This window comes from Jaculus jaculus, chromosome 11, assembly GCF_020740685.1.
Source record: "Jaculus jaculus isolate mJacJac1 chromosome 11, mJacJac1.mat.Y.cur, whole genome shotgun sequence".
NCBI classification, from domain to species: domain Eukaryota; kingdom Metazoa; phylum Chordata; class Mammalia; order Rodentia; family Dipodidae; genus Jaculus; species Jaculus jaculus.
The window spans coordinates 99646328-99659171 of NC_059112.1; the positions used below are offsets into that span (position 1 = coordinate 99646328).

Sequence of the window (12844 nt, forward strand, 5' to 3'; positions counted from 1 at the left end):
AACCGCCCCCCCCCCAAAAAGTTACAGAGTAGGGCTTAGGTTTCTAATTTTTTAAGATTTATTTTATTTATTTATTTATTAGAGACACTCACAGAAAGAAAGAAGGTGGATGCACCAGGGCCTATAGCCACTGCAGACAAACTCCAAATGCATGTGCCACCATGTGCATATGGCTTATATCAGATCTGGAGAATCAAACCTGGGTCCTTAGGCTTAACAGGCCTGCATCTTAACTGCTAAGTCATCTCTCCAGCCCTGCTGTTTTGTTTTACAAGGTAGGATTTCACTTTAGCCCAGGCTGACCTGTAATTCATTATACAGTCTCAGGCTGGCCTTGACCTCACAGTGATCCACCTACCTCTGTCTCTCAAGTGCTGGGATTAAAGGCATATGCCACGTGCCTGGCTTAATTTTTATCTTTTTTAAAAATTAAAACTTTATTATTTATTTTATTTATTTGAGAAAGAGGGAGAGAGAGAAAGAGGCTGATAAAGTGTGAGAGAGTGGGTGAGCCAGAGCCTTCAGCCACTGTAAATGAACTCCAGACACATTTGCCACCTTCTTCATCTGGCTTACATGGGTCCTGAGGAATTGAACTGGGTCCTTTGGCTTTGTAGGTAAACGTTTAAACCACTAAGCCATCTCTTCCAGCCCGATTTTTAAAAATCTTTTTATTTATTTGAGGCGGGGGGGGGGGGGAGAGGGAGGAAGAGGCAAATAGAATGGATGCACCAGGGCCTCCAACCTCAAATGAACCCAGACATACGCCACCTTGTGCATCTGGTTTATGTGGGTACTGAGGAATTGAATCTGGGTCCTTAGGCTTCACAGGAAAGCGCCTTAACAGCTAAACCATCCCTAATCAGCTTTATAATACGGTTTTGTGAAAGACCAACTTGAATTTATTCACTCAACCCGTTATTGAGCATTGACTCAAACCAACATAAGCCTCCATAAGCTACCATAGGAAAGGTCTCAGCATTGTTTTCTCTGATCCCCTAAGAAAACCCAAACCCCATTATTTGAGGTTGCAGCACTCCTCTTCTTATTTTTATTATTTACTTATTTGAGAGAGAGAATGGGTGCACCAGGGCCTCCAGCCACAGCAAACGAACTCCAAATGCATGTGCCACCTTGTGCATCCGGCTTACATGGGTACTGGGAAATCGAGCCTCGAACCGGGGTCCTTGATTTATTTGCAAGTACAGAGAGCCAGATGCATGCGTCACTTTGTGCATCAGACTTTACATGGGTACCGCGGAATTGAACTCAGTCCGTTAGGCTTTGCAAGTGCCTTAACCGCTAAGCCAGCTCCTAGGTCTCGATAACTAAAGGGCAGCAGGACTGGCACGATTTCTTCTCAAAGATAAAGCCTCGGTCAGTTCAGGCCAGCCACGCCCCCTTTCTGACCTGGGACCTAGAGGGCCTCGGCGTTGGCCCCGCCCCCGCCCGTGACGCAGACGCTGACGCAGGCGCAGGCGCAGGCGGCGCGCGCTGTTTCCGGAAGTCGCGGCTGACCGCCGTGTGTACCGCCTCTCCCGCCACTGCCTCCTGCGCTGCGGTCTCTGCGGCTCTCCGCCAGTAGAACGGCCCGAGGCGGCCCCGGGCCGGGCGGGGGCCCGGTTCCGGCCACTCTGCAGCATGGAGATAATCAGGAGCAGTGCGTGTCCGCCGTGCACCTCTCCGGTCCCCATGCTTCCTCCTCACTAGCCTGCTAGGCCCGGACCCATGGGCATCCTGCTTGGCGAGGCCCTGGGCTGAGGCCGCTCCTGCGGGTGTCCCCTCCTTAAGCCTGTGCACCGCCTAGGGACTTGTGAACTGTGCACCCATGAGGCCGTTGCCTTACTTTGTTGGGGTTCCCCCCCAGAGAGGAGGCCTTGTTCCCTTTCTGGCATGTGCATCCTTTGGGGCTTGTCCCATCTCAGGCTCTGCCAGCCTTCGACATTTCTTCCCGTGGGTCCATGCACGCCTCGGGGCCTCTTCCAGCTCGTGCACACCTCCGAGACGTGTCCCCTTGTAGCCCGCGGCCTCAGGCGCTCCTGGACCCTTAAAAATAATTGTTTTTTTCCCTTCGCCCCTTCGGAGTTGTTGTGCAGGAAGCCACCTCACCGGTTCTGAGCCTCTTCTCGGTTTCTCCGCAGATTTTAAGAGTAATCTTCACAAAGTGTACCAGGCCATAGAGGAGGCTGACTTCTTCGCCATCGATGGGGAGTTTTCAGGTATCCCTTCCTTACAAGCTTGGGGCTTTGCATAGACACGTTCCCCTGTGGACCCCATCTTGGCTGCCGGCAGTTTCTTGCTGTTTGTGTCCTCGGAGGGGTTGCAGAAGTGTTGATGTTTTCCTTTGAAATGTTCCCAAAGTGTGGAAGAGATGCCTTGGTCTTGTGTTGGTCATGCTGTGAAGGTTGCAGATAGGTTGTGGATGAGGTGCCGCTTACAGAAATTTATGTGTATGTAGTAGGAAAATAAGGGGTGAGGTCTTTTTCGTGGCCAAATAATACCATAACCAAATTTATTGTGTCATTCTTTGTTCTTGTTCTTTTAAAAAATGTTTTATTTATTTATTTGTGTGTGTGTGAGAGAGAATGATGGGAGTGCCAGAGCTTACAGCCATTGCAAATGGTCTCCAGATACATGTGCACTTGGAGTATCTGGCTTTACATGGGTACTGGGGAAAGGAACTCAGGTCCTTAGGCTTTGCAGGCAAGTACCTTACCTGCTGAGCCATCTCTGCAGCCCGTGTTTTTTTTTTTGTTTTTTTTTTTGAGGTAGGGTCTTGCTCTAGCTCAGGCTGACCTGGAACTCATTCTGTAGCTCAGGCTGGCCTCAAACTCACAATGATCCTCCTACCTCAGCCTCCTGAGTGCTGTCACTCAGTTTTTAAAGTGGTTTTCCAGTTTGGTGGCGGTAAACATACTTAATTTATATTCACTTTGCCATTGTCATCCAGCTCTGGAATTTTCTCATCTTCTTTTTTAAATTTTTTTATTGAAAACCTCCCCCTCTCTCTCCCTCCTTCCTTCTTCTCCCCTATCTATCATTTATCCTATTCTAAATACTGTGATTTTCTTATATTTTATTTATCTATTTGACAGAGAGAGAGAGAGAATATGAGTGGGTGTGCCAGGGCTCTAGCCACTGCAAATGAACTCCAGACGCATGCATCTGGCTTATGTGGTTCCTGGAGAATTGAACCTGGGTCCTTTGGCTTTGCAGACAAGCACCTTAACTGCTAAGCCATCCCTTCAGCCCTGGCTTTTCTTATCTTTTATTCATTTATTTTTTAATTTTTTTTTTTTTTTTTGAGGTATGGTCTTACTCTAGCCCTGGCTGACCTGGAACTCTGTAACCCCAGGCTGGCTTCGAACTGCCAGTGATCCTCCTACCTCAACCTCCCTAGTGCTGGGATTTAAGGCTTGCACACCACACTCTGCTTATCTCGTCTGTCAGTCACCACTGGTTTCTGAATTTGACCACTTGGGACCCATCATCTGAATGGAGTCATGTCCGTTTGTGACTGGCTAGGGCCAAATTTTTGACTGTAAATAAGGACATTATGAATTAGTGAAAACATTCCTTGACTACCTCATTTGGTACCTCTGTATGTGTGTGAGCGTGTGCGTGTGTATGCAATCCACACCATCTATAAGTGCAATTATTTTTTTTTGGGTACTAGCTTTTTTTTTTTCGGCAGGGGGAGGGGTGTCGTTTCGAGGTCGGGTCTCACTGTAGCCCAGGCTGACCTGGAATTCACTATGTAGTCTCAGGGTGGCCTTGAACTCATGGTGATCCTCCTACCTCTGCCTCCCAAGTGCTGGGATTAAAAGCGTAGGCCACCATACCCAGCCTAACTTCTACATTTTATTTTAAAAAGTTATTTATTTGAGAGACATAAAGAGGGAGAGAAAGAGAGAAGAAGAATATGAGCTCACCAGGGCCTCCAGCTACTGTAAATGAACTCTAGAAGCATGCGCCACCTTGTGTATCAGGCTTATGTGGGTTCTGGGGAATTGGACCTGGGTCCTTAGGCTTTGTAGGCAAGCACCTTAACTGCTAAGCCATCTCTCCAGCCCCCTTTATTTTCTTTTAAAAATATATTTATGTTTGTGTATGTGTGTATATGTTTGTGTATGAGTGTGCCAGGGTTTCTTGCTGCTGCAAGTGAACAGATGCTTGTGCTGTTTTGTGCATCTGGCTTTACATGGATGAAAGAATTGAAACCTGGCTGTCAGGAGTGCTTTTAACCACTAAGCCATCTCCCCAGCCTTGTAGAGGTTATTTTCCTTTTTTTTTTTAGATTTTTATTTTGGGGTGTGTGTGTCTGTGTGTGTGTGTGTATGTTTGAGGTAGGGTCTCACTCTTGCCCAGGCTGACCTGGAAATTGCTCTGTTGTTCCAGGCTGGCCTTGGATTCACAGCATCTTGCTACTTCTGCCTCCCAAGTGCTGGGATTAATGGCATGTGCTACCAAACCTGGTCTTTTAACAAAAAAGAAAAAAAAGTTATGCATGGTGTGCATGCCTTTAATCCCAGCACTCGGGAGGCAGAAGTAGGAGGATTGCCATGAGTTTGAGGCCACCCTGAGACTACCTAGTGAATTCCAGGTCAGCCTGGGCTAGAGTGAGACCCTACCTCAAAAAAAAATATGTGTGTGTGTGTGTGTGTGTGTGTGTGTATGTGTGTGTGTGTAATATCTGAGAGAGAGAGAGAGAATGGGCATGCCAAGGAATCTAGCCACTGCAAACAAACTCCAGACACAGGTGCCACCTTGTACATCTGGCTTAGGTGGGTTCTGGGGAATCCAGCCTGGGTTCTTTGGCTTTGCAGGCAAGCAACTTAACTGCTAAGCCATCTCTTCAGCCTCAAAATATTTTGTTTTATTTATTTGAAAGAGACAGAGAGAAAACATGGGCCAGGGCCTCCTGCGTCCAGAAATGAACTCCAGACATGTGTCACTTTGTGAATCTGGCTTTATGTGGGTATTAGGGTATCATACCTGGGCTGTCAGGCTTTATAAGCCCACACCTTTAACCACTGAGCCATCTCTTTAGGTCAGTGTGTAGCCTAGGCTGGCCTTGAACTCCTGATCCTCCTTCCTCCACATCTCTTCAGCAGTTTGCTACTAGAGTGTGCTACCATAACCCAATATCTTTTTTTTTAATATATTTTTAAAATTTTTATTTATTTATTTATTTGAGAGCGACACAGAGAGAAAGACAGATAGAGGGAAAGAGAGAGAATGGGTGCGCCAGGGCTTCCAGCCTCTGCAAACGAACTCCAGACGCATGCGCCCCCTTGTGCATCTGGCTAACGTGGGACCTGGAGAACCGAGCCTCGAACCGGGGTCCTTAGGCTTCATAGGCAAGCGTTTAACCAGTAAGCCATCTCTCCAGCCCTATCTTTTTTTTTTTTTAAAGGCAGGGTCTCACTGTAGCCCAAGCTGACCAAAAACTCACTGTGTAGCCCAGGCTGGCCTTGAACTCATGGCTGTCCTACTTTGGCCTTCTGAATGCTGGGATTTAAGGTGTGTACCATCACACCCTTCCCCCCCCCCCCAGGTAGGGTTTCACTCTAGTCCAGACTGACCTGGAATTCACTATATAGTCTCAGGGTGGCCTCGAACTCATGGCGATCCTCCTACCTCTGCTTCCTGAGTGCTGGGATTAAGGGTAGGCACTACCACACCCGGCTCCCTATTTTCTTTTTTTAGTTTATTTATTGATTTGTAACCCTGACTAGCATGCAACTTGTTATTTTATAGACCAGGCTGGCTTTGAACTTCCAGCAATCTTCCTGCCTCTGTCTCCTAAATGCTTGGATTACAGGAGTGCACCATTATGCCTAGTGTGAGGTTTTCTTAAATTATTGCTGTGCTTTGAGACCTGTTTTAGACACAGGATCTGTCCATTCTCAAATTGAAATACTCATGTCTCTCAAGTTATTGTTACAAAAGTTTTGATTGGTGGCTAGTCTGTTTGTTTATCTGTTTACTTGTGGAGCAGGGCATCCAACTCAGGGCTTCTCGTGCTAGGCATACAATCTTGCCAGTGAGCATATTACAGCATAAACTCACGCTAATTTTGAAAATATTAGAGAGTGGTTATTCCAATAAATTTTAACTTATAGTGGTATGTAATTATAAAGCTATTGGATGATGACTGACAGTTTTATACTAGGTTTAATTAATGAGCCCAAAACTTTTTTTTTTTAAATCTAGGAATCAGTGATGGACCCTCAGTCACTGCATTAACAAATGGTTTTGACACACCAGAAGAGAGGTATCAGAAGCTTAAAAAGGCAAGTGCTTGTGCCCAGTGTAGATCCTTGTTCACTGAATTATAGAGATAGAGTCATTTAACTTGCATGTTAACATTTTGTAAGTATAACACCACTTATCAGCTCCAGCCACAAGACCATATTTAGTGTTTATAACAGTGGATATAACTGTTTGTTGGGAAACATTTTTGGGAAGGGTTATTATTAATTACTTTTGTTTTTTGTTTTGGTTTTTTAAGGTAGGGTCTCACTCACTCTAGCTCAGGCTGACCTGGAATTCACTCTGTAATCTCAAGGTGGCCTCAAACCCAAGGTGATCCTCCTATCTCTGCCTCCCAAGTGCTGGGATTAAAGGCGTGCGCCACCACACCCGGCTATTAATTACATTATTAATGTAATTTACGGGAAATAAATGATGTGGTTGTTTTAGTAACTAGGCCTAATATGATGTTTTGACTGATGATAAGTGCTTCATTGGAAAAAAATTAAATAATGTGTATAAATTAGTGCTTCTGATACTTAATCTGTGTAATCTGTGCCAGGTGGCAGCGTTCTGCCAAAGTCTAGTCTGACAAAACAGAAAGACACTTGATTGAGAATATTGTTGCTCAGGTGAAATATGCAGCTGTATTGTGACATATGTTTATTTCCCTTTTCTAGCATTCCATGGACTTTTTGCTGTTTCAGTTTGGCCTTTGCACTTTTAAGTATGACCACACAGATTCAAAGTAGGTAGTTGTAACAGGTGGTAAGCATTCTTATGTTGTGGTGCAGGGACACCCTCCAATTCTCCTTTTCTCTTGATTTTTCAGGTATATAACGAAGTCATTTAACTTCTATGTTTTCCCCAAGCCCTTCAGTAGATCCTCACCAGATGTCAAGTTTGTTTGTCAGGTTAGTACATTAATTGAACACTTCCTTTCATGAATTGTCAGTGAGGCATAGTGGAAATGTAGAGTCAGAATTCTCTTTATTTTTTTTTTTTAATTTTAATTTTTATTTATTTATTTGAAAGAGAAAGGGTGGGAGGGGGAGAGAAGTAATGGGCACACCAGGGCCTCCAGCCAGTGTAGACAAACTCCAGATGTGTGTGCCCCTTTGTGCATCTGGCTAACATGGGTCCTGTGGAATCGAACATGGGTCCTTTGGCTTTGCAGGCAAATGCCTTAACTTCTAAGCCATCCCTCCAGCCCCAGAATTCTCTCAACATTGGATTCTAAGGCTGGAGAGATGGCTCGGTGGGTAAAGGTGCTTGCTTGCAAAGCCAGTTGGTGTGAGTTGAGTTCCCCAGTACCCATGTACAGAGTGCACGCATGGCATGCATGCCCATACATACGTACATTGCTGCCATGCCTTTCCAGCCAAGGGAACTTTGGGCTTTAGGCAGATTGTTTTACCTCATTGAGCTTCTATTTTAGTTTTGTCTTTTCATTTTGAATCCCTAATCCTTCCTTAGCCTCACAAGTGCTAGGATTAAAGGCATATGCCACCACACCTGGCTCTATTTGCGATATATATGTGTATATAATTAGAAAAAAAATTTTTTTGTTTATTTTTATTTATTTACGAGCGACAGAGAGAGAAAGAGGCAGGGGGAAAGAGAGAGAGAGAGTGAGAATGGGCACGCCAGGGCCTCCAGCCATTGTAGATGAACTCCAGGCATGTGCGCCCCCTTGTGCATCTGGCTAACATGGGTCCTGGGGAATCGAGCCTTGAACTGGGGTCCTTAGGCTTTACAGGCAAGTGCTTAACCACTAAGCCATCTCTCCAGCACTATATTTCTTTTTTAATGAGAGAGCTCAAGTGTGAGAAAGGGAGGAGAGAGAGAGAGAATTGGTGTGCCAGGGCCTCCTACCACTGCAGTTGAACTGCAGACACATGTGCCATCTTGTGTGCATGCGTGACCTTATGTGCTTGTGTCACCTGGTACATTTGGCTTATGTGGGACATGGAGAGTCGAACATGAGTTCCTAAGCTTTATAGGTAAGTGCCTTAACTGCTAAGCCATCTCTGCAGCCCTATTTGAGTTTTTTTTATTTTTTTATTTTTCCCTAAGGTAGGGTCTCATTGTAGCCCAGGCCGGCCAGGAAGTGACTCTGTATTCTCAGGGTGTCCTTAATCTCATGGCAATCCTCCTACCTGTGCCTCCCAAGTCTTGGCATTAAAGGCGTGTTCCACTACACCTGCCTGAGGTTTGTTTGTTTGTTTATTTATTTGAGAGAAAGAGGGAGAGAGAAGGAGAATGGGTGTGTTAGGGCCCCCAGCCACTGCAAATGAACTCCAGATGCACGTGCCCCCTTGTGCATCTGGCTTACATGTGTCCTGGGGAATCAAACCTGCATCCTTTGGCTTGCCAGGCAAAATGCCTTAACCACTAAGCCATCTCTCCAGCCCCTGGCTGAGGTGTTTAAATTAATGAAATGGTTACTTCCTTTTTTTCTTCAGCATACCTTAAAAAAATAAACTACAAAGAGATGGAGCCAGATGTGATGGCACATGTCTTTGATCCCACTCACGGGTGGCTGAGGTAGGAAGATGGCTGAGAGTTTGAGGCCAGCCTGGGTCTGCAGGGTGAATTCCAGGTCAGCCTGGGCTAAATTGAAACCCTGCCTTTGAAAAAACCAAAACAAAACACAAAGATAGATGGAAATCTGAGTGTGAAGTTTATTATATTTATTTTTTGGTTTTTCAGGGTAGGGTCTTGCTCAAGGCCAGGCTGACCTGTAATTCAGTATGTAATCTCTGGGTGGCCTTGAACTCATGGCAATTCTCTTCTCTCTGTCTCCCAAGTGCTAGAAGTAAAGACTTGTATCACCATAGGCAGCTCTATTTTTATTTATTTATTTTTGTTTTTTTGAGGTAGGGTCTCCCTCTAGCCCAGGCTGACCTGGAATTCACTAGGTTATTTCAGGGTGGCCTCGAACTCATGGCAATCTTTCTACCTCTGCCTCCCGAGTGCTGGGATTAAAGGTGTGTGCCACCACGCCTGGTTTCTATTTTTATTTATTTATTTTCATATTTTTATTTATTTGTTTGCAGGCAGAGATAGAGAGAAGAGAGATAGAGGGAGTGGTGTGCCAGGACCTTCAGCCTCTGCAAACGAACTCCAGATGCATATGCCACTATGTGCATCTGCCTTTATGTGGGTACTAGAAAATAGAACCTGAGTCATTAGGCTTTGCAGGCAAGTGCCTTAATGGCTGAACCACCTTTCCAGCCTGTGAACTGTATTAATAAAGCTGGATTTGGGGGCTTTGGATATGGCCCTGTCTTGTAATTCATGCACGAGTACCTGAATTTGTATCTAGTACCCATGAGATGGCTGAGTGCAGCAATGTATAGGTGTAATCCCAGGCTTGGGGAGGTGGAGACAGCAGGATCCCTGGCTTTCTGGCTAGCTAGTCTAGTCAGTTGGTGAACTTCAGATTTAGTGAAAGACCCTGTTATAAAAAATAAGGTAGCAGGGCTGGAGAGATGGCTTAGCAGTTAAGGCACTTGCCTGTGAAGCCTGAGGACCCAAGTTCGATTCTCCAGGTTCCAGGTAAGCCAGATGCACATGATGGTGCATGCATCTGGAGTTCATTTGCAGTGGCTAGAGGCCCTGGTGTGCCCATTCTCTCTCTCTCTCTCTGTCTCTAATAAATAAGTAAATCAGAAAAAAAAGATAAGGTAGCAGCCTTGCTTGGTGGTTCATGCATATAATCTCAGCACTGAGGTGGCTGAAGTAGGATTGTTGTGTGTTCAAGACCAGCCTGGGACTATAGAGTGAGGTCCAGGTCAGTCTGCACTGAAATGAGACACTGGCCACCTGTCCTACCTCCAAAAAGATGGGCAGTGTTTGCATTGAAGAAGACACTCAATGTTAACCTCTAGCCTCTGCATATACACACATATACACATACACATACCCCTCATGCATGTTAACATCTACATGCACACCACACATGCAAATAACCCGCCTCACAAGATTGTATGAATGAATAAATGAATAAGCAAACTACCTTAAAATTTAAGCTGAATATGAGATTATGTGACATCATATGTGACATGCTTTGATAATTCACTTTCATCTTGTCTGAATTAAGCCCTGTATGAAGACCTGAAGATGTCTTCCTGTCTCAGTGTCTTTTCCCACCTCTAAGGGTGGAGCTTCCTGTTCTGGAAGAACCGAGTATGTGTATGAGCAGAGAGAAAACCCAGAAGGGGCCACACTGCTTAAATAAGGCCCTTTCCCCAAGTTCACTGTAATAGTTACTATTCTCATTACTGGGGGAAAACTCTGACAAAGCTCACAGTCCATCATGACGGGCAGGCGCGGCAGCAGGAGCTGAGGCAGCGGGTCTACTCAGCCACAGTCAGGAAGCAGAGAGCGACCAATGCTACTACTCAGCTCGCCAATCATAAGGGAAGGTAGAGAAAAAGATTGCGACTTCCTCTTGAGAAGGAAGGGTCTGCATGGGGCAAGGTGAGGATGCAAGGAGGTTTCCTCTTAGGTAGTGGTAGATGATTTTTGACACACTGGATAAATACCAGTTTCCTTTTCTGCCTGAGTGATACCTGTTTTGGATAGGGGATGTGGTTAAGTGCTTGCTTTATTCCTTCCTTTCTTTTTTTCTCTAGTTTTTTTAATGTATTTATTTGAGAGGGGGGGGGCAGATAGAGAGAGCATGGGCACTCCAGAGTCTCCAGCCATTGCAAACGAACTCCGGATGCATATGCTACCTTGTGCATCGTAGTGGGCAATCAAACTATGGTCCTTTAGCTTTGCAGGCAAATGCCTTAACTGCTAAGCCATTTTTCCACCCCCTGTAGTGTTTTTTGTTTTTTTTTTTTTAAGCAGGGTCTTACTGCAGCTCAGGATGATTTAGATTCACTCTGTAGCCTGGTTGGCCTTGAACTCATGATGATCCTTCTACCTGAGCCTCCCCAGAGCTGGGATTAAAGGCATGCGCCACCACACTCACACTTTTAATCCCAGCACTTGGGAAGCTAAGGTAGTAGGAGCACTGTGACGTCAAGTCCAGCTAGAGTGAGTTCCCGCTTAGCTTAGGTTAAAGTGAGACCCTGCCTCAAAAACATTCAACCCCAAACCCAAATAAACAAAAACACATTGATTAGGGAATTAATTCTTTGTTTTATTTCATTTCATTTCATTGTTTTTTGGTATGTGTATAGTATAGTATAGTATAATATTTTTTGGTAGTGTGTAATATGTGTATGTAGTGTGTATAATGTATGCAAAGTGAGTGTGTGCATGTGTGTGTAGATGCATGTGCCCTGTGCCCCACTTGTACAGAGGCCAGAAAAGAATGTCAGGTGTCTTCCTCTATCACTCTTGTGTGTTGTTTCCTTCAGACAGAATTCCTTACTGAACATGAATCTACTGTTTTAGATCAGACTTGCTGACCAGTGGGTTCCAGCAATTCCCATCTTCACCCACAGGAGATAACTCTACTGCTAGTACAGTATTTGCCTCACAAGCATGAGGACCCGAGTTAGATTCTTGGTACCCACATAAAGATGCTTGGTGTGGAGGTGTACTTCCTAGCCTTGGAACTTACTACCAGCTCAGGGTATCTTTACATTTGCAGCAGTATTCCTGCTTCAGCCTTCTGAGTGCCAGGATTACAAGTGTGCCACCTTGCAAGGCTCCAGGAAGGACGTTTCTCTGAGGCATCAGGTTAGGATGGTTATGGTGTACAGTTGGGCGCCATCCTGGTGTTTAAGGTTTGAGTAGCTACAGTATTGATCTCCCCCTTACGGTCACTGGGACTTGGTCTTGCTCAGATGTCATCTCTAAAATTATTTACATGACTTTTTGTTTTTGAGGCAAGGTCGTATTCTATCCCAGGCTGACCTGGAACTCAACTTTGTAGCTCAGGCTAGCCTCAAACACTCTATAGCTCAGGCTAGCCTCAAACTCATGGTGATCCTCCTATTCTCAAGGGATGAGCACCATATCTGGCTATTTGCTTTACTTTTTATTTATTTCATTAATTTATTTATTTGCAAGGTAGGGTCTCTAGCCTAGGCTGACCTGGAACTCCTTCTGTAGTCCTAGGTTGGCCTTGAACTCACAGCCATCCTCCTACCTCTGCCCTCTGAGTGTTGGGATTAAAGGTCTGCACTACCACATCCATATGCTTAACTTTTAAGTTTAGATCTTGTTTTGGTCAGTTTCACATTGCTTGCAGAAAGTACCTTACCAAAAGCAGTTTATGAGAGGAAAGGGTTTAGTTTGGCTTATAGACTTGAACAGAAGCACCATATAATGGCAGGGGAAAACAGGCCTGCGCAGAGGATGGATGTCATCCCCTGGCCAATATCCAGTAGACAGTGGCAGGAGAGTGTGCCAAACACTGGCAAGGAGGAGCTGTCTATAACACCCATAAGCCTGCACCCAACAACACACCTCCAAGAAGGTTCCAGTTCCCAAGTTGCCATCAGCTGGGGACCTAGCATTCAGAACACATATGTTTATAGGAGACATCTGAATCAAACCACCACAGAACTATTTTTTTACGTATTTCCACTTCTAGGTTTGAGGCATGTTTGTTTAGCTGGGTTTG

General features: G+C 45.2%; 1 protein-coding gene across 1 annotated transcript in view; it reads left to right on the forward strand.

Moving 5' to 3' along the window:
- The first annotated feature begins 1511 nt into the window (after window positions 1-1511).
- The window catches only part of Parn (poly(A)-specific ribonuclease), a 178898-nt gene continuing 167565 nt past the window's right edge, over window positions 1512-12844 (forward strand). Inside the window, exons 1-5 of the mRNA XM_004652276.3 lie at window positions 1512-1660; window positions 2142-2219; window positions 6217-6296; window positions 6936-7003; window positions 7088-7169. Coding sequence (XP_004652333.2) covers window positions 1642-1660; window positions 2142-2219; window positions 6217-6296; window positions 6936-7003; window positions 7088-7169 — 327 coding nt within the window. The 5' untranslated portion in view covers window positions 1512-1641. The remainder of the gene's footprint in view (window positions 1661-2141; window positions 2220-6216; window positions 6297-6935; window positions 7004-7087; window positions 7170-12844) is intronic.